A 26,595-nucleotide genomic window follows, 5' to 3' on the forward strand; every position below is an offset into this window, starting at 1 on the left:
CCCTGAATATTACACATTTCATACACTTACAAGCTTAATTCTTAAGTATAAGCAAGGTAGTGTCTATTTCCTTTACATTCCTCAAAAAACCCTTAATGCCCTTAAGAAATTGATGCTCATTTTGGGGAAAAGGTGTTGAGGGAAGTGAGTTTTTTCGTTTTGTGACTAAGTCACAAAAGAAATTGAGCACTGCCCTTGTGATAAGGAGCTGTAGCTCCAGAGCACATCCGTGACCGTGCAACCCTCTGCTTTGGAGACCTGGTCTCGTATGTCATACATGGGATTTTATTCCTTATGGTGCAGAGAGTAAGTTTAATTGTAGCAAGCCTGTTCTTAGACCCAAACTTCACTTTTCCCCTAATCTTTCAGTCTTACCATGGCTAGTGATCTCCATTTTCTCTACAGCCCTGACATTTCTATTAACATTTACATTTTCCTATTTCTTTTTTTATTCATCCTCATAATTTATACAAAAAAATAAAGGCAAATGGCCACATAAAAGCTATTTTGAGGAGTGTGCCCATGTGCCTGCCCACGGTGAACTGTCATCTTCAGAACAGATTGTGAGTGTCCTAAAATAAATCTATTCATAAGAAATACTAAAAGGTTGAGTGACGGAAGTTAAGGGGAAATGATTTCCTCATTTTTCAAAGCAGTGGATCAAATTTGTCCAAAAATTGAAATGTGAGACAGAAAATGAGTCTAGCCTCCTGAACAAGAAAAACAAAAAAATACTCAACCTAAGGATATATTCAGGTATAAAAGTTTTCCCTTTTTGCCTGGAACATTGGCAGGGGTAAGAAATAAGAGCTGTTTTTAAAAGAGATTCCGAAAGATCAGGGCTTTGATTCGTCGTTGATGGAACTGTACCGGAGCAGCTTTCCTCTGGGGCATCTTGGTAATATGCGGGTTCTTTGTTTTTACTAAAAGCCTTAAAAATATACATACCCTTTGCCTTAGGAATGCCATTTAGGAATGCTCTAAAATGGTAATTGCTTATGTGCAAAAAGAATGATCAGGATGTTCTTTATAAGCGTTTTCTTGAGTTTCCGTGCATGTGTATTAATTAGATCAATAGCACTCTCTCTGTAATGCCGTGAAAGAATATGGAAATAAATTCGTAACTTAGTAGTTGGGAAGGTCACAGAATGACGGAACAGTGTCATTTTTGTAAGCGTAGTGCATGTTTACACATAGAATAGAGGCGGATGTCTGTGTGTGTCAGGGTAACATGGGGGCTAACTCTAGGTGGTAAAATTATGAATGGCTTTTCTTACTGCTTAGTTATATTTTGTTTTATATCCGTTTCTGTTGGAAAATATGCCCCATGTTTCTTAACTAAAAAACACTGTATGAAAAATTTTTTTTCCCCACAAGCAAAGCTGCTCGACACGAAGGCCAGGCCTTCATACAGGTCTGATCTACCTTGACCCTAAGCTCTCATTTCTAGCTCCTTAGACTCGTTGCCCCCCCCCCCCCCCCACTTGATGAGAACAGAACCTCCCGTGCTTGGGCTGTGAGCGAGCTTATTACGCTTACAGGATTACTGTTCCGAAATTGGGAAGTACTACAGGTTTTGGTGTCTGATTCCGTGATGCTTAGGGCCTGTAAAAGTTACTGCTTCTGGAAGGTACAGGTCATTGATCAGGTTCTGTAAACTGTTCTGTCTTCAGGGCGTAAACCAGAAGAAGAGGGCGTGGAGGACAACGGGCTAGAGGAGAATTCTGGGGACGGACAGGTATGTGCAGCCTTGTCAGTGAATCGGCTTGGTGGGCGGACTCTGGCAGTCACGGGACGGCTGGGTTCTATTTCGTTGCAGGAGGATGTTGAAACGAGCTTGGAGAACTTGCAGGACATCGACATGATGGACATCAGCGTATTGGATGAAGCGGAGATCGACAACGGCAGCGTCGCCGACTGTGTAGACGACGACGATGCGGATAACCTCCCAGAGTCCCTGTCCGAAAGCCGAGAGCTAGTCGAGGGGGAAATGAAAGAGCTTCCTGAGCAGCTTCAAGAACACGCTGTAGGTAACGTGGCAGTGTCTCTCTAGGATGCGCCGTGAATGTCGTGAGAGATGATAGGGTTTATGTTTGGAATCGAGCTCTCTCGGGGCTGGTTCCGTGGGACTGCGGAGAATCCAGACCATTCTGAAAACACTTTGTTGAGAAGTGTCTCAGCTCGCCGAGGTGAACTTGCCAGGGCTGTGTCGTCATGAAGCATTTCGGCGTGCTGTCAGAGACCTTCCTGTTAGAGGAGCTTGGTCTGTGGTGGTATGGCTCGCATGCCTTAAAAGTAGCAAAAGAGGTTGAAAGTTGACCTTTTCCTGATGAAGAACCAATCTGTGCCTTCCTCCTAGTCAGTCTTTCATAAAGTAAGCTTTGACGTGGTGTTTTGTTTTGGTTTGGTTTTTTTTTAAGATTTTATTTATTTGACAGAGATCACAGGCAGACAGAGAGAGAGGAGGAAGCAGGCTCCCTGCTGAGCAGAGAGCCTGATGCGGGGCTCGATCCCAGGACCCTGAGATCATGAGCTGAGCCAAAGGCAGTGGCTTAACCCACTGAGCCACCCAGGCGCCCCTTTGACGTGGTTTTTAAAGCATTCGTTTTTTTTTTTTTTTTTTTTTTTTCATTTTAGAAACAAATCTAATTATACTACAGTTATAAAGGTAGTATTTATTGAGTTCTGTTTGCCAGGCATTAGGCAGCTGTCCTTTTAACAAGAATGGGACGTATGTGCGTGGTATTTTGCCGATTTTCCACTTGAGGAAATCAGGGAGTGAAGAGGTAGAGAATGCTTCCCAGGCAGCACATAGCTCAGGAGAGAAGGAGAGTTAAAACCGGGCTAATTCCACAGTCTGTGTGCTTCACTCCTACATCGTGTGGACTTGGTGCGAATTATTTATTAGATTACTTTCCATGAGGAAGCGTGCGTGTCCGGTGGACTGAAAAGGCTGTGAAAATTAGAAGCTCTTGGGCATCTCAGTAGAAATCCTTATGTGTTGGTTGCTGGGAGGTACCTTGTTGTCTTCGTGGCTCCAATCTTGCAGTGAGTGTCCCATGCACCCCAGGGGACAGAAGCCCTGTTCTCTGCTAGTGGATCCGCTTCTGCCATGCCTTAGAATATTTTCGCATTTCCTCCTGGAAGTGATTCTGAGTATCCTGAGAAGTAGGGGACTGTCCTCTTTGAATGGGGAGTTTGATTTTGAGAAGTGGCTCGTCATTTTGATACAAATAGGGTGTATAATTTTACTTTGGTCTAAGTTTCCGTTCGCTGGTTTCCTAGAAAGGACCTGAAACACTCACGCAGTTATAGGAAGAGCGTACCCTTCCTTATTAGCTGCTCTTGCTCAAGGCTGTTTTTTCCTCCTCTGATTAGAAAATTCATACCTTGGGGCACCTGGGTGGCTCAGTGGGTTAAAGCTTCTGCCTTCGGCTCAGGTCATGGTCCCAGGTCCTGGGATCGAGCCCCACATCGGGCTCTTTGCTCAGCAGGGAGCCTGCTTCCTCCTCTCTCTCTGCCTACTTGTGATCTCTGTCAAATAAATAAATAAAAAATCTAAAAACAAACAAAAAAACAAAATTCATACCTTTACTCATTAAAGCCTGGAAACATCCTACATGTCTGCCAGTGATGGTTAAATTATACTAATGGAAGTAGGGTAAGTTAAGAATTAAGCCCATTCACTAGAGGTCTGACACTTGATTTGCTGTGTGACCTTGGGCAAATTACTTAATCTCTCTGGACCTCACTTGTAAAAATGATAGGTTTTGGGAGGATTGAATAGATGAACATTTATTACTAGCTTAGATCTAGAGTCCTCAGACTGGCCAGTGAGCGGTTGGAACGTACCCATACCCATTTGTGGCAGTCATCCGTGGTGGCCGATTTCCCAAACAGTAGTGACGACAGAGACCGTCTGCCCCGCAGAGTCTTAAATACTCGCTCTCTGCCCCTTGATAGGAAAAGTTTGCTGACCTTGGTTTAGAACTGTGCCTGGCATATAGCAACACCATAGCGGTGTTGTTACTGTGTGATTTTATTCCTCCATCCAGCAGTACAGTTATTACTGTTACATAACCGTGTAAACGAAGGAAGTAGGTTCATGTGAACTAAACCGTCCTCAAGAGGGAAGTGAGAATAGGGCAGGGGACAGAATGTGCTGCCACTCATGTAGACAGAGAAAGGAGAGGGGGTCTTGAACGCATGTGTGCTGTGCTCTTGTGAGCACTCCTGGACTGTTTGAAGACAGTTGCATCAGGGCAAGGAAGGAGTGGTGCACGGGTGGTTTCCTAGTCAGGTAATCGTAATAGCCAGACATATTGTTGGTAAAATATTTGCAAAATAATTTACCCTAAAGTACAACAGCCTTGGGGCTTTACAGCAAGCAGTTCAAATTATTTTGGTTCTCAAAAAGTAATATTATGAACCTCCCTTATGTGTTTGGTGAACCTCCACCTTTTTGGACAGAGCCAACCTCTTGGAATAGGAGGTCAACATACCATTCATTTTTCCCCAACAGAGGGGCCTCCGTGGGCCACCTGCCTTGGTAGTTCTGTGTTCCTGTCCCTGCACTCTAGGAAATTTAGGAGGCTAGTACTCAGATATGCCATGTCAGTCTGGGCCAGAGTCATCCTGGGGCAGTGGGTTCAGTAGCAGTAGCAACAGCATTTGGGCTTGGAGAAGTGGTGGTGGCCCCAGAGATCCAAGAATCCATTCAGTAGTCTGCTTCTGGTCGTTGTTCACAGAAGAGCAGCCCCCAAACCTGATGTTCCCGTCGACTTGGGAGAGTCACGTGCTGTCTCATTTTAATCTCTTTTCTGCTCAACTTAAACTCTGTTTTTCTTTCTTTGGTTGTACCTTAAAACCCTCAGTGGTACCATAGTGGGCTTCCCAGTCTATTTGCAGGTACTATTTCTTTAAATTGAGGTAAAGTCAATCTCTAATGCTGTTTGGATTCCTGCATTGTGTTTAGAATTTTGTCATAAGTAGTTTTTATCGCTCTTTCTTTTCATCTTACAGATGTACTATTGTGTTATCTAATATTGCATTGCAAACTGTACTTTTGTTTATTTTACAGATAGAGGACAAAGAAACTTTAAACAATTTAGATACTTCATCATCTGACTTCACTATATTACAGGTAAATTGTATGTCTCAGGAATTTTAGAATCAGGTCAGCCTTCCATTTCTGCAAACGCCTTCAGACATTGTATGGCATTCCCAAGTGAAAGTCCTTGCAGGGTTGGTTTGCCCTCTTGGCGTCTTCAGACACTTTGCCTTCCACTTTCCCCAGGTAACAACAGGCCTGTCACAAAGGACTTACCATCTTGACTTCCCCTCCAAGCGCTGTGGCTTATCTGCAGCTGAGAGGAGGGCCCGTTTGGGGAAGTTCTTGTTGATTTGATTGCCGGGGGAAAGGCTACCTGTCTGATCTGTTCTGGGGGGCATTCTCTGCAGAAAGACTTGTAAGGGGAGATGGTGGGGGGGGTTGGGGGACACTTCCCCCGCAGGAGATACTAATAATGGGGCCCAGATGAGGATTCAGGAGGGTGGGGATGGCCAGAACACTGACATCACAGCTGGGGAAGGTGAAATTTTGGGGGTGCGGGGTCTGGTTCTGCCTTTGGGAATTTGTCTCATAGAAAATGCACAGATTTCTTTTGATGACTTTATCATCTTGACTGTATCATCTGTGTAAATATTAAATCTTAGATGAGAACAAATGAGATGTGGACTAACTTTCAGGTAGGATTTACATAAATGTGGGTCTTGAGTTTCCTTTTTAATTTTTCTGCCAGCTTACCTAGATACATAAACTTAACCTGGGTAGCTGTGTGATTTTCATTGGAAAATGCAGTCAGCTTTTGCTGATTTTTGCTGGTTTTGCTGGTTTTGTTTTGCTGATTTTGGTTCTGGGGGTATTTTGCTGTCATATTTTATTCACTTGTACTGCTTAATTAGAACCCTCTTTCAGATGCAATCTGCATTTGCTTCCGCCAGGCAGGGGCAAGGATAGTTACTGGGAAGTCAGAATCCCAGCTTCAAGGAAGCTGCAGACCTCAAGAAAACCCAGCCCACCTTTAGGGCTAATACCTCTCTCCAGCTGCAGAGCGACACCACCCATTCTTGGCTCTGAAGGGAAAGGGGGAGCTGGGTCTTACACTTTCTCAAGTCTTTCTAGGTCCAAGACTCCTGTGCTAAAGTGGAAAAAACATAAACCCTTACAGACACCGATAGGGATAGATTTTGTTTCTCTCTGCAGAAAGTTACAGAGAGAATTCTTCTGCCTAGAACGATCTTCGGCTTTAGTTGCGGGGTTCAGTCCCAGAATAGGGTATGTTGCCTGAGAAACAAGATACACAGAATGAACGTATGAAGAAAGTGAGCAGTTTCCCGGGGCTTTCACAATGGCAGGCCGGCGGCCACGAAGGTGCAGACCGCCCGCCCCCCTCCCAGGCGTGTGTTCGTGCCTGCAGTGTGTCAGGCGTGCGTGCAGAGATGAATGTCGCCATCCTCGCGGGGCCCTTCCTGTGTGCAGTACAAACCAGCAGGCTGGGGAGAGACCTGGGCTGATGGAGACTCGCGCTCACGCAGCCATGGTGCGGAATGTGGCTCTGCTGTGTGTCCTGAGGCAGTTAGCCAGCCACTCTGTGCCAGGACGGTACTAATAGTACCAACCCGTTAGGGCTGATGATTACTGTGTGGATGTAAAGGGTTTACATTTGTGCCTGGAACCTAGCCCGCGCTCATCAGTGGTGGCTGGAATTCCAGGGTAAAGTGCCTCACGCTGAGGGGCTGTGGGCGCTGAGGACCGCGTAGTGAGAGAGAGGCTCTTCTGTAGGGTGGCGGCCTCTGAAGCCGTTGGGAGAAACCTTTCTGGGAGGAGATGTCCCTTGAGCTAGGTGCTGGGGGATGTGTGGGACTCGGCTGGGGATCAGGAGGGGTGTAGATGGGCCTGTCAGGAGAGAGTGGATATGAGGGGCCCTTGCCGAAAGCTATAGGCCAGAGGGGACCGTGTGCTCACCATGGTGGCAGATAGACAGCGTAGGGACAGTAAGACCGGGTGCTGTTGGAGGCAAGGAACAGCAGTGGTCTGGATTGCCAGCCAGGGCCTCCTGGGAAGGGTTTCAGGAATGTTTAGGGATTAGAGGTGGCCCAGGGGGAGTGCTGGTGGAAGAGATAAGGGAGGAGTAGTGTGTTGTCATCCTCGAGAGTGCTCAGGTGACCAGGTGCAGATGTGGTAGGACCAGAAGTGAGAACAGGGGTTGGACCGCCTGTGCCTCTATTCCCTCACTCATTCGAATTTTCAGAAGTTAAACTACATTAAGCGAAAACCATGACTGGTAAATGTCAGGCACTCTGTTACGTGCTCCAAGTAGACAAAAACCCTGCTCTCTTGGCTTTTAAGGGTTCAGTCTAGGGGGACAGACGGGCATGTGATACGGTCATTGCCATGGAAAGTGAGAACGTTGCCAGGCGCTGGGGAAACGAGGCAGCACGAACAGGAGCAGCCACCAGGTCCTGGGTCCCTTGAGAGTAGCCCAGGCGGAGGGGGTGGGGCGGGGCTCGGGCGGAGGCTGGCCAGGTGCACTGTCGTGTGTGGGCTCTGTCCTGAATGTGACTAGGTTCTCCACCTGTCGTGTCTGTGAGTTTCCTAGTACCGTGTTTTAGAAGTGCCCTTTTTAGTTACAGTTTTTGGTGTAAAGAAGCTGTAGGTTTCATTCATCTGGCACAATCTTATTTATGTTTTTTGTTGCAGGAAATTGAAGAGCCATCCTTGGAGCCAGGTACTGTTAAATGAAAAACTTACCAGCGGGGGTTTGAACCATTCTAGCTTTCCACCTTCTCTAATTTAAATTCTTTAATTTTAAAAAGTTGCCTTACTGTAGTAGACATTGTTCTGAAGGGTTACGACCCAGAACAGACCAGGATCATAGAGATTGGAAACCCAGCCGTATCACCAGATCTGTGAAGGTGGCTCGCTTCTCATGTCACAGAACGTATTGAGATGAACCGATCTCATGCCTTTTTAAACGTAAACGGCACTTAAACGTATGTAGAAAGTTTGCATGATGCCTCTCGCGAGCTCATTGTTGTGCTCCCCACAAAACAGATCTTGTGATATTGGGCAGTGTCTTAACTTTGTGGTTTTTAATTCAGGCAGTGCAGGTAGCTGTAGGGAGACGCATTTTAAAACATTGAGACATAACTGGATTCCAGAAGAGGAAAGCGTTTCTTCATGAGAATTCCAAACAAATGCTATTCACTTTCTGGACTGCAAATATCTCAGAGCACCGACGGAAGAGATTCTGGTTTTCATGTTGGACTGTTCTGTTAAAAGAAATTCAAAGAAATTTGGAAATTGAGCTGTTCAGTGAATGGTGATACATTCAGTTAAGCACCTTGGACTTTGGAAGCTAAATTTGGAAGAGTCCTATGTAAACGACGACAGAATGAAGACTGTCAAGAATCAGCCAGAAGGTTTTGGGGGTTAAATCTCTGGGATGCTTTTCTCTTCCATGTAGCGTAGCGGCTTACTGTAGCAGTCGGTTGGAGCGCAGGTAGTGTAACCGGTGTAACTTTGTGTACCCGCGGGTTTTCCAATCTCTGTGTAGCTAGCGGTTCTCTTCGTGTTAGTGTGGCAGCCGTGCCAGTTCCGCATTTGTGATTGCTTTATTTCCCTGGTAATTAAACCTTGTGCCATTCTATTCCTGTTAAATCCGTAGAAAATGAGAAAATACTCGACATTTTGGGGGAAACTTGTAAATCTGAGCCAGTAAAAGAAGAAGGTTCCGAGCTGGAGCAGCCCTTGGCACAGGATACAAGTAGCGTGGGGCCAGACAGAAAGCTTGCGGAGGAAGAGGACCTTTTTGGCAGCGGCCACCCGGAGGAGGGTGACTTAGATTTGGCCAGCGAGTCAACAGCGCAAGCTCAGGCGAGCAGGGCAGACACCCTGTTAGCGGTAGTGAAAAGGGAGCCCGTGGAGCAGCCAGGCGGTGGCGCGCGGACGGACTGTGAGCCTGTAGGGCTAGAGCAGCCGGTTGAGCAGAGTAGTAAAGCCTCCGAGCGCACGGAAGCCTCTAGCGAGGAGGCCGCGGAAGCGCCCCCGGAAGCCTCAAGCCCAGACCCCAGAGATAGCAAAGAAGACGTGAAGAAGTTTGCTTTTGAAGCTTGTAATGAAGTCCCTCCGGCTCCTAAAGAGTCCTCAGCCAGTGAGGGCGCTGATCAGAAAATGAGGTTTGTTTTTTCTCAGTTTTAGACCAGACGCTATCTCCTTTCCATTGGTCATTTAATGACACACATAAGCTGTTTTTTCTGCAATTGGCCAGCCAGACTGATGCAGTCGTAGCTTACTTCTGAACCATGTTTTATTTCTCTTTGTTTATTTTAAACTGATTACATAATCTTTTTTCTTTTCTCAACCTATCATGGTTGTTTTCTTTAATTCTTCCTAATTATCTTTAGCCCAGCAGAATTAATTAACTCCTGTGGGTCTGAAATCTTATGGTTAGGTCAGATTTCCAATACCAGTTTGTCGGGGTATCATTTTTTCAGAACTAAATTTCGGGTAGGTATGCAACCTCAGCACGTGTTCTATAATTTTGAGTTTGTTTCGTCTCTGCTTCTTCCTTCTGGAGTGACATTATCTTTTGTCTCTAGTTCTGTCGAAGATGAGTCGGATACAAAAAGGCTTTCCAAAGAGGAAAAGGGTAGGTCACTGGGGCGACAGCGGTCTGTCTCTTGCACCACGTTTGGCCTTGGCAGCGGTGGGCTTTCTGGTTCTCATTCACTGCGTACTGCGTTTCTCACCCAGATTTGCCTCAGCCTCTCCTGAAGCCTTTCTCTGCTCCTCTGCTATTCAGTCTGCAGGTTCTGGGTTGTAGGCAGCAGGCCAGGTCCTCAGAGTTAAGGTACCGATCTGAAGCTGACTTTTGCTTTCGCTAGAGCACCGTGACCCTCTCAGGTTGCTGACCCTGACTGTCCTCCCCCCCCCGCCCCATTTTCTGGTGCCTTAGCCTCAGGGACACTTGCATATGGAAAGCTTTTGTCCAGTTTCAGGATACCTTGGGGTTACCTGGCACATCAGGTTTATCAACACCGTTTCTGTTTATTAAAAAATCGCTAATGGAGAACACATTCTGTCGGTTCAGAGTCCTTAGCAGCCTAGAATACCAACAAAGGATGTAGGAGGGAAGGTATTTGTGACAAGAAGGAGAAGCATCTGAGTTGGGTTCATCCTGACAGCAGCTTTATGTTCGGAAGCCGCCCCGGTGTGCTGCCTAATGCTCTGGGGTGACTCGTAAGGGAGCAAACTTCTCATGGCTCTAAAAGCCCCGAATCACTGTCATAAGTGGCGTTGCTCCCAGCCCTGGTGGGCCTCGTGCGCATTTGCAAGGGTTGTGTGAGGGCAGGGGGCGGGTCCTTCTGCCCCAGCTGGCATCTGGGAGAGGTGGGAAAGAGTGTGGTCTGGGATGCCTTCAGTCTGCCAGGTTCAGGCTCCGGTGAGTCTGGTGTTTCTGACCAGTCTTTTCTTTTGAAATAGGTCGGAGCAGTTGTGGTAGAAATTTCTGGGTCAGTGGACTTTCTTCTACTACCAGAGCGACAGATTTGAAGAATCTTTTCAGCAAATATGGGAAGGTAAGACCAGGGGTCTTCTGGAGAAGAAAATGTTTTGAAGCCAGTGTAGTATGGCCTTGACATGCAGATGATTGTGGCCTCCTGGTGACTGCTCTGAACAGCACGTTGCCATTCTTTAAGCTCACATTTGCTCACGGCCGTGGACAATCTGTCTATCCACGGCTAGAGGGAGAGAGGTATAAGGTCCCAGATCCCACATCAGCTTCGTATTTTTTCTTCCTTTTCCCCTGCCGAAGGCCACCATTTTCAGTCAGAGGATTTCCTGAATTCATTTATGTGGTTTTGGGCCGTAAACTCAGGGAGGGCTTTGGGGGTCGTAGCAGAGGGTGGGTTGGGAAGATTCAGAACACGAGTGAGGCTGTGGCAGGGGGTTGTGAACAGGGCCTGTGGAGCCAGACTGGGGCGGAGAGCTGGAGGCCGCAGCTGTGTGGCCGTGAGCCTGGCCCTTCCCCACGGCATCTGTACATCTGGGAGCCCTCAGAGCTGCTGCTTCCTCCAGATGGTGTGTGGAGCCGGAGCCGAGCTGTTGGTGCCTCTGCCCCGTGACTCTCCACACCCCTGCGCTCACCCACAGCTGGGCCAGCGCTGGCCACGTGCCCTCTGGAGCACGTGCCTGTCCTCCCTCCCTGCTCAGCCATGAGCTGTGGCCGTGATGGGTAGAGCGGCCGCCTCCCCCTGGCCCCGAGGCCTGCTGCGGGTCCCTGTATGTTTCACAGCACCTGTGCTGGGTCGCTTCCCTAGTTGTCCTCAATATCCTGGGCTCCTTGTCTCAGATGTAGCTTTTGGGGCAAGCGGAAGACACGGACTTTTTATTTGTACTAAGGGTTCAACAGATCACAGCAGAGAAAACTAATAGTATTTACTTTGGTTATCGATGTCCAAGAACTCATGAGCAAAATTAAATACGACGTGCCTGTAGCAGTAACTAGCGAGTCCCTGAGGCTCATCCCTTTGATGATTCTCTGTGGCCCTCAGCAGGTGGGTGCTCCCAGCAGGGACCTGTCACCCGGGGCCTCCAGTGTCCTGGGTACATTGCAGGCTTTGGGTATTTGAGTCAGGGAGCAGCCCTTTCAGAAACTCCCTTGGATCTGAGTCTCCCTGTGGCCTAATACAGGAATAGGGATGGGAGTATAGGCTGTGTGGGACCTCCCCGAGCCTCGGGGCCAACCCTTGGCTTGTGGGCCGTCAGGAAAACTGAGTCATGTGTGATGATGTGCCTGTAGCGCCCGGACGTGCGCACCACGACTCGTGGTTGCTCCGAGTTCGTGTCCTCTGTCGGGCTCCATCCGCAGGCCCGTCTTCCTGCCTCACTGCGCATGCGGCTGGTGGGCTGCCGGCAGCGGCGTGCCGTGCATCTCACTTCCGTGCCGCTCCTCGGCACTGCCGTCCTGGTCCCCAGGAGGAGCAGCCGGAAGTCGGGGGCAGAGCCTCCGAGGAGTTGCAGTGAGGCAATAGCCTCATCTTCCCCGCTTTCAGATGCCACTTGTGAAGCACCAGGTGACGGCCTCCCCGATGTCCGCACCCCAGGGAGGTCACCAGGACTCTAGGTTTCGCGGGAAGCATCGGGAACTGGGATGCCTTGCTCGTTTCCCATGGGGGCTGGAGGGGACTCCTGTCTGAGCTTTCCTTTGTGTGCTTTCCTTTGAGGTGGTGGGTGCCAAGGTGGTGACAAATGCCCGGAGTCCTGGAGCTCGCTGCTACGGCTTCGTTACAATGTCCACAGCAGAAGAGGCCACAAAGTGCATTAACCACCTGCACAAAACAGAGCTCCACGGGAAGATGATCTCAGTGGAAAAGGCGAGTGGTCGTTTTCTTCCAGGGACGTGACCCTTTTATATATATATCAGGTAACGTGTATGTGGCTGTGGTAATACTTGGGTTTGATTCTCTTTTTCAGGCGAAAAATGAGCCTACTGGGAAGAAGACCTCTGAAAAGAGAGAGGGTGAGGGGAAAAAGGAGAAGTCCAGCACCAGCGACAGGTACTGCTCTGCTCCGAGGGAGCTGTGGCCGACTTCTCTGTAGTTCCCGGTCTGCGCGTTTTCCACAGCTTGGGGGGCGCGGGGCTCCTCACCCCCTCCTTTCTTAGGTTTGGGGGAAGGGTCTCACCTGCGGCAGCTGAGACGGTCCTTCCTGCAGGCCCGATGCCAGGGGAGCTTGGGGAGAGCAGGGGGGACTTCCTGTTGTTCACCGTCGCTTCGTGCCGGCCCAGGCAGCCTCCTGGTCCTGCGGTGCTCGGGCCAAGGGTCCCAAGGGCCAAGGGCTGCTTCGCTTCGCTTCTTGAGTACCGGACATAACATGCTTGTGTGTCCTGGGCCGTTACTTCTAGGTCTGCGAACCTTAAGAGGGAAGATAAAGCCGATCGGAAGGAGGATGTTAAGAAGAGCGAAGATGGAGGCGGGGAAAAGAGTAAGGATCAAGACGATCAGAAACCTGGCCCGTCAGAGCGATCCCGGACTACGAAATCAGGTGTTGTCCCCCGAGATACCACCTGTGTTTTTTCTCTTCCTGGTTGGTGTGGTTTGTGGTTCGCTGTAGTCAGCCAACAGCACGGACTGGATTTCTTTGCCATAGAGTTGAGTACTTTTTGCTAATCTGAGTGTTTCTTGTTTCTTACGTCACACAACTCCTTTCCTCCTGTAGGAAGTCGAGGCACGGAGCGGACCGTGGTGATGGATAAATCGAAAGGCGTGCCTGTTATTAGTGTCAAAACATCCGGATCCAAAGAGAGGGTGAGTACTAATTTTCACAGTAGGGCATAGTATTTTCTCATTTCGCATTTCTTTCATTTACGTTTCTGTAGAGTTTAGGCAGTTCTTGAACTTCATTTAAGAGGAAGGTGGTATACCTTTTTAAAATGTAGACAGCTTGATATGCTAAAAAGCAGAGTTTAAAAAGCTTTTGTTTATAAATACTTAACTCTTTTCTGATGAGAGGTTTTTTTTTATTTTTTTATTTTATTTCCCTAAAGCTGATTTTAAAATTCACATTTGGTGGAGAAGGTTCCATAGTAGATCAAGGGTTAGAGCACTGGTCTTAAAAAATTCAAATATGGGACTGGTTGGTTCCTGCCCTCCCTGCCCCGAATCAGCCCGGGTCTGGCTGTTTCCATTGCCTCCCCTGGAAGTTGCAGCAGCTCCGTCGTGCATTCCTAAACTCACATGCAACCCAGCCAGCCTTTCCTGCCTTTCCTGAGTCTGGCCTCCATTTTGGTTCAGTCCCACACTCTTTATCCTTGAGGTGCTCCACAGAACACAATTCACAGAAGGACCCATCTCGGGTTCTTAACCACTTCACTCCTCCTGCTCTTAGAGTCTTGGGCAGCTGTTGTCCATAAATGCAATTTTTGATAGATTCGGGTCCGGGGTCCCCAAGGCTACCCACATGCCGTGATTCGCGCTAAGGACCGCTGGGCTTCCCCTGTGGTGGCACGCCCAACGAAGACTGACTCCAGTGGTGCAGTAAAGACACAGCCAGATCGTGGGGGAGAGACGCAGGCAGAGTGTGCGGGAGACCCTTGCAGGCTCCCTGGAGCTCTCCTCTGCCCGTGGGCTCACGCAGCGCTGAAAGTGCAGCAGCATGTGGGGACTGCTCCTGCCCAGGGCGCCCATCACCGTCGCCCGTTAGAGCCTCAGCACCCCAGGCTTTTACTGGGGCCTGGTTACATAGGCGTTCTGCCAGGTACAGACCAAACTTCTGTTTGAGATTTGAGAGCAGGTGGTCAGCACAAAGCACATTTGCATGGTCTAGGCCCAGTGAACCGCCCTTACCAGGGAGCTCTCACTTGGAGGCGCTCTGGGCACTAAGTTCCCAGGTGCCAGACCCCGGCTGGCCATGCCGCCGCATGCTGCGAGGTAACAAACCGTTGAAGCTCTGGCAAGCCAGCCTTGCAGTTACGGAAGGTTTCAGTCTGCTTGTATTTGCGCAAATCTGTAATACAAGTGAGCTCTTTTACATTTATTTTACGTAAAGTAATTGGAAAGTGGCCAAAACAGGAGTACAGGCTCCAGGGCTGAGATGGGACAATCTCATCAAAATCACTCGGGAATCCTCAGATACACCAGAAGTAGCTGTGGTCAGGTGCTCACTGCCTGTTTAGTTAAGGAAGGAAAAGAACAGAAGGAATTGATTGTAGATGCAGAAGACAAAATATTTAAAAAATTGGTTACGATCATTAATAAGTTTTGGCGTGGAAGTGCTGCCGTTTCGACCCCGTTCAAAGTACTGGGGGTAGTTGAGCATGGAGATAAGGCTCTTTGAATTATGAGAAGGAAAATGTGACGGGGTTTTTTTTGGGTTTTGGGGGGGCTTTTTTTGTTTTTGTTTTTAAGATTTTATTTATTTATTTGACAGACAGAGATCACAGGTAGGCAGAGAGGCAGGCAGAGAGAAAGGAAGGGAAGTAGGCTCCCCACTAAGCAGAGAGCCCAATGTGGGGTTCGATCCCAGGACCCTGGGATCATGACCTGAGCCAAAGGCAGAGACTTTAACCCACTGAGCCACCCAAGCACCCCAACGTGACAGTTTTTAGGAGGGGAACGCCTTGTTACTTGGTTGTTGCATTAAACATACAGCGTTCATTTCCAATCTTCATGTCGGATGCGTGGACCTGGACCTGCCTGATTCTTCTGTTGTCATTTCTGCTTTAACTTCTGGATGTTTTTGGTGAACCAGGTTTCCAAGAGCCAGGATCGCAAATCGGCCAGCAGAGAGAAGCGGTCAGTTGTGTCCTTTGATAAAGTCAAAGAGCCTCGGAAGTCAAGAGACTCTGAGTCCCGCAGGTGAGTCCATGTCCAGGAGTGTTACTGGTTTGCTTGTATCTCTGGACTAGTTATAATCATGTCGTAGGGGGTATTTCCAAAGTCCTCTGTGGAATATTGCGTTAAACCTCTTGACTCCTTTGGCTTTCATCCTTTTTTTTTGTTTGTTTTGTTTTTGTTTTCGTTTTTCAGTGATCTCAGAGAAGTACATAGGTCCATCTCTCTCTTTTTTTTTCTTTTTAAGATTTATTTATTTATTTTACGGAGCACAAGTAGGCAGAGAGGCAGGCGGGGGGGAGCAGGCTCCCCGCTGAGCAGAGAGCCCAGCACAGGGTTCGATCCCAGGACCCCAAGACCGTGACCTGAGCTGAAGGCAAAGGCTTAACCCGCTGAGCTCCCCTCTCTCTCTCTTTTTTAAAGATTTTATTTGACAGTGAGAGAGGGAAACAAGCAGGGGGAGTGGGCAGAGGGAGAAGCAGGCTTCCTGCTGAGCAGGGAGCCTGATGTGGGACTCGATCCCAGGACCCTGGGATCATGACCTGATCTGAAGGCAGCAGCTTAATGACTGAGTCCCCAGGCGCCCCTGCCCATCTCTTTATTAAAGATTATGGAAGGTAACAGTAGGGAGCTGGAATGCCTTCCTGGTATAGTAGTGCTAGTTAGCAAACATTCCAAATGTACTCCGGAAGCTATGGAAAGGGAAAAAGGAACGGTGGCGCGTATGTAGGGAGAGAGTTACAACAGTTAATTTTGACTATCAAGAAACCTTTTTTTTTTTTTTTTTAAGATTTATTTATTTTAGGGGGCAGGTTGGGAGCAGAGGGGGAGAGTGAGAATATCAAACAGACTCCCTGTTGAGTGCAGAGCCCTACATGGGGCTCGATCTCATGACCCAGAGATCATGACCTGAGACCAAGACTCAGACGCTCCACTGACTGAGCCCCCCCAGGTACCCCTAAACTTCATAGTCTAAAATAATCATTAGCGCTATTGGCAGAGTAAGAATGAGTAAAGGGGGTAAAGCATTGTTTTTAATTAGTCCACACTCAGCTTCCTGCTTCCAAGGGCAAGGCAGCGGTCAGCGGGCACTTTTCTTGAGGTAACTGGCAGATAGAGCCGCAGACCTGACCCATGCGCGTGTGGGGGTGTGATCTGCGAACGTGACAGGATAGACTAGAGCCTGAGTAGCTTCAGATCACTTGGCTGCTCTTTACACAGCGCTTTGGGTCTCCCGCTCACGCCCGTGACCAAACCCTCCCCATACACTGGTGACTGAACGTGAACGTGAAACATAACGTCTGCGTTCGCAGAAAGTGTACGTGAGCGAATTCAGGAGTTAGGGTTGGACAGCTCAGAATGTCACAGAGGAGAAGTTGACCGAATGCAAACGTGACTTCTGTACATGAGCGATGGGAACAAATGCAGTTTGAAATCAGTGCAATAAGGCAACGGTAACATGACCGGAGAGCGGACAGGAGAGAGTTGCCGACAGGACAGGCCAGGTGCCGCTGGTCGTGCCGTGGGCTCCGCCTCGCTGGGCATCAGGAGTGCATATGAGAGGAGTAGCTGTTTTGGTCCAAACCACAAGCACAGTGAGGCCAGAGTATGCATTTCTGCAGGTATAGACCGTATCTGTAAGTGGGTGGCCAGGGCTTGTGGGAGGACAGCTGGCAGCCGTCGCCCCCGGCTCCTCGCCACCACACGCACAGGGGCCAGCGGGGAGACTGGCAACAGTGGATGCCGCGGGTCCCCGCGCAGCCTTGTCGGCACCTCACGCAGCCGCTGCAGGCCCCTGCTGGTTGGTCAGATCATCTGAACTTGTACAGCCGCATCCAGCAGTTTCGATGCTAGTGCCCTAGCCCCGTCTCATGGGGACTCATTGAAGCTCATGGGTCAGGGAGCGGAGGTTTTCGGTGAGACTTGATTTGCTGTGAAAAGTATGTTCTGTTGCTTGTTGTTAGTGGACTGTTCCGTGGAATGAGGTGTGGAGCTCCAGAAAAAACATTCAGGGAGCGAGGCTGAGCTCGTACTCTAGCTGACCCTCAGCGTGCACACGCCTCTTGGCCTCATGGCTCGCCGGGCAGGAACCACGTGGAACGGGGCCTAGCGGGCATGGCAGGGCCGCCGCCGCCCTTGCCCTCGCGTCCGCGAGCCTGCAAAGCTGGAGACCCATAGTAGGAGGCACAGCCCCGAGCCCGCATTTGTGCCGCGCCCCGGGGCGGGTCTGCGTTCTCCGGGGTGGGCGCTGTGGTCTGTGTCCTGCAGCTCCGTGGCCCGGGGCCCCTGCAGCTGCTGCTGTCCCGCAGGGTGCGTGAGCGCAGCGAGTGGGAGCAGCGCATGCAGGCGCAGTGGGAGCGGGAGGAGCGGGAGCGGCTGGAGATCGCCCGCGAGCGGCTGGCCTTCCACCGGCACCGGCTGGAGCGGGAGCGCATGGAGCGCGAGCGGCTGGAGCGCGAGCGCATGCACGTGGAGCACGAGCGCCGGCGGGAGCAGGAGCGCATCCACCGCGAGCGCGAGGAGCTGCGGCGCCAGCAGGAGCTGCGCTACGAGCAGGAGCGGCGGCCGGCCGTGCGGAGGCCCTACGACGTGGACGGCCGGTGAGTCGGGCTGCTCTTAGCACCCCGGGGCCCTCGGGATTGGGCGATGGGCCGGCCCCAGGGTCAGCTGAACGGGAGAGTCTTGTTCCGGAGGTGGCACGGTCCATGCTACAGCCCCGTTTGACGTCCTCTACTTCGTCCGGAACCTGGGAGGTGGTTGGGGGGTGTGGAGAAATGGTTGCACAAAGCAGCGCCTGTCTGGTGCCTCAAGTTCAGGTCCCAGCGCAGACCCCTGAGGAGGGAGTGCAGACTCGCAGAGCCACACGTGACACGTGAGGGCTAAACAGGTGGCCGGAGACCAAAAAACGGCTCCTTCGGGCCCCCTTTTTAGGCTTTGTTGTCACTGTAGTGGTTTGTTCTGGTTTATTCCAAGAACATTGTTTTGTTTCCCAGACAATTCTGAATTCTGAAATGAGCCCCATTGATAAGAGCCTGATTTCAAACCTGCTGTTGGGAGTTGGGGGTGGTAGTCCCTGTACTGGTGCGATCCAGGCTTCTCCGCCTGCGTCCCCACTTGGGAAAAACCAGTTTGTACTCATGTGCTGTCAGCTGCACGGCTCAGAGCAGGCCTGGGTGACGGCCAGGAGGACCGCTCTTCGGGGACTTCGTGCTATTTTTGGATTTAGGACCTTTGTGCAAAATACTGATGACGAGAGTCCGTTACGGCCCTAAGTGTTTCAAAGCCGTGTGTTTCAAGTGCATCTCAAAGCCCTCTCACTGGTGTCTTTGCTGGGTCAAGTCCACCTCGGAGGAGAGCCCTTGTGCAAAGGAGAGCTCAGGGTCCAGCCTCTCTCGCTTGCTGTCCTGGTCCAGGCCGTGCACAGTTCTGGAGGGGACCCGCAGGGGTGCACGTGTGCCCACTCCTGTTGGGGAAGCCGCAGCTCTTCCGTGCAGGGGACGTGGGGCACGTTGGAGGAAATAGAGCGGATCCGACGCGGGTCGGATCACGTCACCTTGCCAGCCCCCCTCAGATCACGTAGCAGAGAAGACCCCCCAGTAAAGTCCGTTCCCATTTTGGGAAGTGACAGGAGCCAAGGACCAGTGGAGGGTCCGACTCACCAGCTCCCCCCCGAGGTCACGAAGGTGGAAGAGAAGCTAGGTTCACCTCTTTCTTCCCCTTGCAGACGCGACGATGCCTATTGGCCCGAAGCAAAGCGGGCCGCCCTGGACGAGCGCTACCACTCCGACTTCAACCGCCAGGACCGCTTCCACGACTTTGACCACAGGGACCGGGGCCGCTACCCGGACCACTCTGTCGACAGGTCAGCCGGGTCCCCTGGCCCTGCCCTCTCTCACTGGCTCTCTGTTCTCCTCTCTTCTAAGTGCCTGAGAACCAGGCTCAGCCCTTTTAGGCTTTGTGGGCCGACTCGACCCATCAGAGCATGAAGTGCCTGGTTTCCGTGTGGGAAGTGTTTTGTCTGGGAGGGCCTAACCAACTTAATTTTTCTTTTCTTAATGTTTTTATGTAAATTGTCTTTTTCAGGAGAGAAGGTTCAAGATCTATGATGGCAGAAAGAGAAGGACAGGTGAGTCAGAAACTCCAGTTGTGTCCAGCTTTGTCTTGGGATCGGTTCTATCTCCTTTGGCGTGCCTTCTCCTCTCTCTGCAGCTGAGGGGGAGAAGCTGTGTATTCTGGAGCCTCTCTGGGTCTTGACCCTGAGGTTCTGTCCGCCTCTGAGTAAGAGCCAATAACGCCCGTAGTCCCGGCTAACGAGCTTCGGGCGCGGCTGGCAGGGCGGCTGCATGCTTGTGCCCCGCGCAGCTGAGCGCACGGGAGTCCAGGGCGGCCTCGGGAGGCAGCTCTCTCTCTGAGCCACACCCAGAGTGCCTTGCAGGGTGAGTGCGTTAGAAAACGGGCTTGATCGGCTCCTTTTCCTGTCTTAGACTTAGTTTGAGAACTTCCCCAAAGAGCCCTGACTTCCGCGGGCTTACTTGGAAGATCGTGGGGAACGAGGGGAGGATGTGGTCAGGGCATCGTCGTTGTGCGAATTGCTGCCCGGTGGGCGTCCTTTCCCTGGGGCGAGCACAGACCGCTCCCGTCTGGCTCCCTCCCTCTTCCTGAGGGCCTGGTAGGGGCCGGCTGCCAGCCGTGGCCAGATGGAGGGGGTTCCTCTGCCCGCTCTGGGGGACTCCTCACAGGATTCCTTTTTCTCTGCTCCTGGAGGTGAATCTGGGACGCAGTTAAATGTACACCTTGTCTCCGGTTTCTCTGAAGTTGAGCGCGGTGGTTAAATGTCCACGTTCCAGACCAGAACACAGTCCCCTGGTGCCGGCACTTGGGCAGAGCGGGTGTCTCCAGCTGTGAGACTGAGGGGGCTTCCTCGCCTGCATGAGGGAGTGGGGCGGCGCGGGCTGAGAGCCATGTGAGCCGGGTCGCTCGCGTGCGGCTGCTGGTCACCGTGGGCTCCCTTGCCCACCATTAGTAGCCAGAGCACCCCTGAACCTGAAACGGGTTTTTTCCTCTTGCACACTGTCCTAAGTAAGACAGCGGTGCTGCCCTGGATGGCAGGTGAGGGCAGGGGACACAGAGAGGAGCTCTGGTGCAGACTTCTGGTCTTGCTGAACCCTTACAGGGGTCGGTCGGTCGGACGGCAGAGCGTGGCTATGTGGGGAAGTATTAGGTAGAACTAGAAATGGGCCTTATGTAAAAAGTCTTTCTCTCTTAGCTTTGTGTTTTTAGAAGGCTATGGTTAAAAGATTATTCCTTGTTTTGTTGTTGTTGTTTTGTTTTGTTTTTAAAGACTTTACTTATGAGAGCGTGCACGCACACACAGGGGAGGAGCAGGTTCCCAGTGAGCAGGGAGCCCGATGTGGGGCTTGATCGCAGGACCGCAGGGTCATGACCTGAGCTGAAGGCAGACGCTTAACCCACTGAGCCACCCAGGCGCCCTATTGTTCTTTTTTTTTTTTTTTTATGATTTTATTTATTTGTCAGAGAGAGAGAGGGAGCGAGAGCGAGCACAGCAGACAGAGAGGCAGCAGAGACAGAGGGAGAAGCAGGCTCCCTGCCGAGCAAGGAGCCCGATGCGGGACTCGATCCCAGGACGCTGGGATCATGACCTGAGCCGAAGGCAGCTGCTTAACCAACTGAGACACCCAGGCACCCTTTTGTTCTTTATTAAATATTTTTGATTGTTTAAAAGTGAAGGAAATGCTGGGACGCCTGGGTGGCTCAGTTGGTTGGACGACTGCCTTCGGCTAAGGTCATGATCCCGGGGTCCTGGGATCGAGTCCCGCATCGGGCTCCCAGCTCCACCGGGAGTCTGCTTCTCTCTCTGACCTTCTCCTCACTCATGTTCTCTCTCACTGTCTCTCTCTCAAATAAATAAATAAAGTCTTTAAAAAATAAAAAAATAAAAGTGAAGGAAATGGTTTCAATCACAAGATGAAGTTAAAAAATTCTTTTTTATTTTGGTTGGTGTGTTTTGAAGGTTCTTTATGGAAATGTTATTCTGGGGTTTCATTTTAACAGCTCTTGCCATCTGGCAGCACTGACTTTCTTGGACCCTCTTGGGTTTTGATTTTGCTCCTGGAGGGAACAGTGCTGTATTTTGTCCATCTTCTACAGTTGAGCGAGATGTCTGCACACATTTGGGAATGAGAGGCCCGGGGAAGCGGGGTGGAGGCCCAGGTGGTTAGGGCTCCCGGGGTGGGAGAATGTGCGCGCCGGCTTCCGGGACTTCCCGCGTGGGAGCATGCGCGCCGGCTTCCGGGAGTCCTGTCTTAATGGTGAAGAGGAGCACGGACCGGAACAGCACCAGGCGCCCGGCATACTCATCCGAGGGGCTTCATGACCGGGATTCCTTTCTATGTCTTACTACTTAGAATGTGATCCTGGCACAAATGACCCCAGGGCCACAGGTTGGATCTTTGGGACAGTGAGACCCTCAGTGGAACCAAAGCCACCTCCCCAGCTCCCTAAGAGCCGTGGACGTTCCCAGCACTCCGGGCAGGGTGCAGCTGGAGGACGGGTGGACATTTACTTCAAACAGCTTCTCCTCGGGGTGCCTGGGTCTGTTGGTGTCTAACTCTTGGTTTTGGACTCAGGTGGTATGGAGCCCCGTGTTGGGCTCACACTAAGCAGGGAGTCCGTTTGGAATTCTCTCTCTCTCTCTGTGCTCCCCACAAGTCCCACATGCTCACTCATTCTCTCACTCAAATAAACCTTCAAAACAGGCTTTTCTTCGAATGGGAGGCTTCCTCTTGCATCCATCCTTCAGATGGCATCCGGAACGGAGGCAAGCATCCCCATGGCCTGTGCCAGCAAGCTGTTTCCACGAGTGAGGCCCCAGGGTGGCTGGCGGTGGCCTGGCCCAGGGGCGTCAGGTCCAGAATGAGTGTGGTCAGGGATCCCCAGTGGCCCTTCCGTTCTGGTGGTTCTGCAGGGCCGGAGCACAGGCACTCGGCGTACCGCTGTCTGTTCTTGGCGCGGGGCAGCCGCTGGGCCTGGCACTCTTCTCTCCATGGTGCCCGAGTTCTCTCCGCTTAGATTAGGGCGAATCTCAGCCCTCAGTTTCTCCATTCTGTGACTCCATTCTTCGACTTTGCTCGCTGGTCCACGGGCAAACGGGATGTGGCGGTCACGCAGGCTAAAGACCCGTGTGGCACGAGGCCATGCGTTGAGTGCTCAGCTGCACTTCCGAGCTGTCCTCATTGTCATCATTAGCTCGTTGCCCCAACGACCTTGGGAGCCAGGCTCGGTACCAGAACTTTCTTTTTCTCCCGGTTCTCTAATGTCCAGCATTACCCCGAACGCCACGGAGGACCAGAGCGCCACGGCCGGGACTCCCGCGACGGGTGGGGCGGCTACGGCTCTGACAAGAGGATGAGCGAGGGCCGGGGGCTGCCTCCTCCACCCAGGTTTGTGTCCTGCACCCCGCTGCGCCTGCGCAGGCCTCACACTGCTGGCTCGGTTGGTGTGTCCAGCTCAGGACCATCGGCCTGAGAGAAGGATGGGTGCCAGCCCCAGCCCCAGCCCCAGCCCACTGGCCTCGCTTGGGCCGCCTCAGAGCCCCGAGCAGCCTCGGACCAGGAGCCGGGTCCTGCCTCCCGCAGAGCCCCGCCACTCAGGGATGGGCACTGGGCACACAGAATGCTGAACCCACCACCCCTGCTACTCGGAAAGGCCGAGAGGGGCAATCCAAATCAGAGCTCTCTTTTTCCAAGGGGCAGACGTGACTGGGGGGACCATGGCCGAAGACTAGAGGACGACCGTGCGTGGCAGGGTGCTGCCGACGGAGGCATGATAGACAGGGACCACAAGAGGTGGCAAGGTAAGCCTGGCTCGCCGCCGGGACGGTCTCTCCCTGGAGAAACATCGGAAAGCTCAAGCTGCTTCTTGAGGGCAGGGAGAACTTTCTCGGCTCTCCCCAAGGCCACAGGGTCTTCCTGGTCACTGACTGGACCTGGGGAGGGGGAAATGGAGGGGGTTCACTTCTCTGTCCCAACTTGCCCAGGGCAGCGGGTGTGTGCGTTTCATGTGCTGATGGCTCGGCCGGGACCCGTGGGTTCTGCTTGACCAGAAGCTCGGGGAAGGGACTGGAGCCCCATGAGCCCCACATTGGTGTTCTTCGAACTCCACGGGCCGCGCTGAGGCGCTGTCTGGATTGGATCTCTTGTAGGTGGCGAAAGAAGTATGTCTGGTCACTCTGGGCCGGGTCACATGATGAACCGGGGAGGGATGTCAGGGTAAGGTGTCGCGTGCTGCTTGTCCCTCTTACCGCTCTCCTCCCTTGCGTGGTGGCTCGCCTGGGAGAAGGTTAGAAACCGTGCGGGCCGGGCAGGCGCGGGGGTGCACAGCACGGGCTTCCGTGACCCAGGATCTGTGTTGGTCATAGGCGCGGCAGCTTCGCCCCAGGTGGGGCGTCGCGGGGCCACGTGATCCCACGCGGTGGAATGCAGGGGGGCTTCGGAGGACAGAACCGGGGGAGCCGACCCAACGACACCCGCTTCACTCGCCGCTACTGAGTGCTCCGATCCCTGTGCTCTGTCACGTGGCTACGAGAGTCTGTTCTGTTAGGAGTTCTCTTAAACTGTGTACAATGATTTTTTTATCTGCTGCCATATTGTAGCTCAATACAATGTGAATGTTTTTGTTTTGTTTTGTTTGTTTTTTTGTTTTTTTTTTTGTAATAAACGTGTTTCTGTTCACATACCCTTTATTTAAAGTGTTTTCTCTCTTTATTTCATCTCCTTGTGTGAATTATACTTGGTCTTGCTGAGCCATGGCTGTTCCTTCAGGAAAGGACAGAAGGAGCAGCTTAAGGGGCTCTTAGGGTTTCCAGAAGCCGTGCGCTGACAGCGCCCCCTCCTGGGCCCTTTGCCACACCTCCAGTATTTCTGTCCCCCAGGCTGTCTCTGTGTCCAGGATGCACCCAGTGGTGCTTTTGTTTTTTTAATGTAAAATACACAGAACATGGAATTTCCCATCCTGACCATGTCTACACGTACAGCTCGGTGGCATTCATGTTTGCACACTGCTGTGCAGCCGTCCCCAACCTCCATCTGCAGAACCTTCCATCTTCCCTGACCCCAACTGTCCCCGGTCCGCACACCCCACGTCGACTCCTCGCATCGGGCTTTGACTCCTGAGATGTGCTACGTGGGACCGCATCCCAGTGAGACCGGGTAGCCATGCACTGCCCCCCCAGGTCAGCCAGACTCCGTCTCCGGGGGCCCCGCGGCTGTGCCCCTGGTGCCTGGAGGGAGTCCCGTCCGCCCAGCTGGGGGAGCCGTGCTGGCCGGGAGGCCTGCTGCCTCTTGCTCTGGTCGCCCCCCTCTCTGGGCTCCATCTTCGTCACATCAGAGTGGAGTCCAGTCCTGTCTGGGGGCAGACAGACACGTGACCCAGGCTTCAGACCGTGTGGTGGCGTACATAAACCCCTCCCGGTGGGGCCGGAGGGGTCCCCGCCCTAAACCCTAGAACCTGTACGCACAGCACCTACCATGGCAGAAGGGGCTTTGCTGCCGGGATTCAGTTAAGGACCTGGAGATGGAGGGTTAACCAGGTTGCCCAGGTGGGCCCAGGGTCCTCGTTAGGGTCCTTCTGTGGGGAGCAGTGAGGCGGGGGAGCCGGAGGAGGGGCGGACAGGCAGACTGGCTGGCTTTGAAGGTGAACAGGCTGACTTGCAAGGACTGCGGTGGCCTCTCACAGCAGGAAGAGGCTGGAACGGTAATTCCTGGAGCCTTGAGAGCCAGCCCTGTCCACACCCACACTTAACCCAGGGGGACCCATGTTGGACTGACGGCTTCCAGATCTGTGACATAATCAGTGTGTGCAGTTTCAAGCCCCTGAACCTGTGGACCTTTGTCACAGGACTACTATATCCTCCCAGGGCGGTGGCGGTCAGCTGGAATGACTGTCCCCAGAGGACAGACACCTGCCAACCCATGGAGACATCTGGAACTGTCCCGAGTAGGGGGACAGGGTGCTGCTGGTGTTCTGGGGGTTGGGCCTCAGCCTGTGTGTTGCTGAGGTGGGGGGCTCCTGCCTCGAAGGGACCACCCACGGGACGGTCAGGAGGCCCAAAGGGAGGCTTTTCAGAGGCCACGGCTGAGCTGTGGCCAAGACGAGCAGGAATCAGGACGGCCAAGTGACAGGGTGTGGGAGTGCTGTGCCAAGGCCAGTGGTGAAAGCCAGCTGTGTTCTGGGAACAGAGAGCGCTCGCAGGAGTCTGGGCTCAAGCAGAGGGCAGCAGGGAGCCACAGATTTCTGACTAGGGCAGTGACATGATCAGACTTGGACCTGGGGAAGCAGACGGCAGGGAACAGGCAGAAGACCAGGGTGGTGGCCTCGGCACTGGTGACGGATTCAAGTCTGACTGCACAAGGGAATAGAGGGGTCAAGAATGGCACCATAGGGGTGCCTGGGTGGTTCAGTGGGTGGAAGCCTCTGCCTTTGGCTCGGGTCGTGATCTCAGGGTCCTGGGATCGAGCCCCACATCAAGCTCTCTGCTCAGCAGGGAGCCTGCTTCCTCCTCTTTCTCTGCCTGCCTTTCTGCCTACTTGTGATCTCTGTTAAATAAATAAAATCTTAAAAAAAAAAAAAAAGAATGGTATCATAGTCTCTGGGCTAGTGGCTGGGTCCATGTGGGCAGAGGCTACACCCCATCAACCAAGCCCCAAAACACCTGGGAGGCTGAGAACCATCCAGAAAGCAGTGTGAGCTGGTGGGCACCGACGATACAGTCAAACCGCGCTTGGGGACAGTGAGTGCTGCCCTGGGGCCATGAGCAGGCAGGGTGGCACAGGGAGCCACGTGACCTCCAGGTGCCACAGCGGACGTGGGAGATCCACCCAGAGCCTGTTCCTGGAGAGCACAGTGACACAGGTCACTCTGGGCTCTGCCTCCCCAAACACTGCCAGCCAGGCCACCTGTCCTCCCCCACACCCCTCCCCACACCTCCCTTGGACACACGCCGGGGTTCTTCCCAGGGAGCGCCTTGGGCAATGTCTTGGCTTCCGGTCTCTGCTTTCCTCACTGGAAGCTACCATCCTAGTTCATGGGCTTCAGTGAGCTCTGTCCCCCAAACCAAGAAACATAACCCCCAGAACTCTCAGGAACAGAGGATCCCGTGCCAGCTCAGGGCCCTGTCGCCCA

General features: G+C 52.3%; 1 protein-coding gene across 4 annotated transcripts in view; it reads left to right on the forward strand.

Moving 5' to 3' along the window:
• Window positions 1-24,157, forward strand: part of SAFB (scaffold attachment factor B) — a 36,472-nt gene extending 12,315 nt beyond the window's left edge. Inside the window, exons 3-22 of one of the 4 annotated variants that reach the window (XM_032307402.1) lie at window positions 1,674-1,738; window positions 1,820-2,026; window positions 5,081-5,143; window positions 5,716-5,748; window positions 7,763-7,790; window positions 8,730-9,240; window positions 9,664-9,713; window positions 10,547-10,641; window positions 12,289-12,438; window positions 12,539-12,621; window positions 12,969-13,108; window positions 13,283-13,371; window positions 15,314-15,420; window positions 17,706-17,996; window positions 19,121-19,258; window positions 19,480-19,522; window positions 22,738-22,856; window positions 23,163-23,269; window positions 23,618-23,684; window positions 23,834-24,157. In XM_032307402.1, coding sequence (XP_032163293.1) covers window positions 1,674-1,738; window positions 1,820-2,026; window positions 5,081-5,143; window positions 5,716-5,748; window positions 7,763-7,790; window positions 8,730-9,240; window positions 9,664-9,713; window positions 10,547-10,641; window positions 12,289-12,438; window positions 12,539-12,621; window positions 12,969-13,108; window positions 13,283-13,371; window positions 15,314-15,420; window positions 17,706-17,996; window positions 19,121-19,258; window positions 19,480-19,522; window positions 22,738-22,856; window positions 23,163-23,269; window positions 23,618-23,684; window positions 23,834-23,963 — 2,516 coding nt within the window. In that variant the 3' untranslated portion in view covers window positions 23,964-24,157. The remainder of the gene's footprint in view (window positions 1-1,673; window positions 1,739-1,819; window positions 2,027-5,080; window positions 5,144-5,715; window positions 5,749-7,762; window positions 7,791-8,729; window positions 9,241-9,663; window positions 9,714-10,546; window positions 10,642-12,288; window positions 12,439-12,538; window positions 12,622-12,968; window positions 13,109-13,282; window positions 13,372-15,313; window positions 15,421-17,705; window positions 17,997-19,120; window positions 19,259-19,479; window positions 19,523-22,737; window positions 22,857-23,162; window positions 23,270-23,617; window positions 23,685-23,833) is intronic. The other 3 variants (XM_032307411.1, XM_032307420.1, XM_032307426.1) reach the window with 3 other exon arrangements.
• Window positions 24,158-26,595: the final 2,438 nt, after the last annotated feature.

This window comes from Mustela erminea, chromosome 1 (genome assembly GCF_009829155.1).
Source record: "Mustela erminea isolate mMusErm1 chromosome 1, mMusErm1.Pri, whole genome shotgun sequence".
Lineage (NCBI taxonomy): Eukaryota > Metazoa > Chordata > Mammalia > Carnivora > Mustelidae > Mustela > Mustela erminea.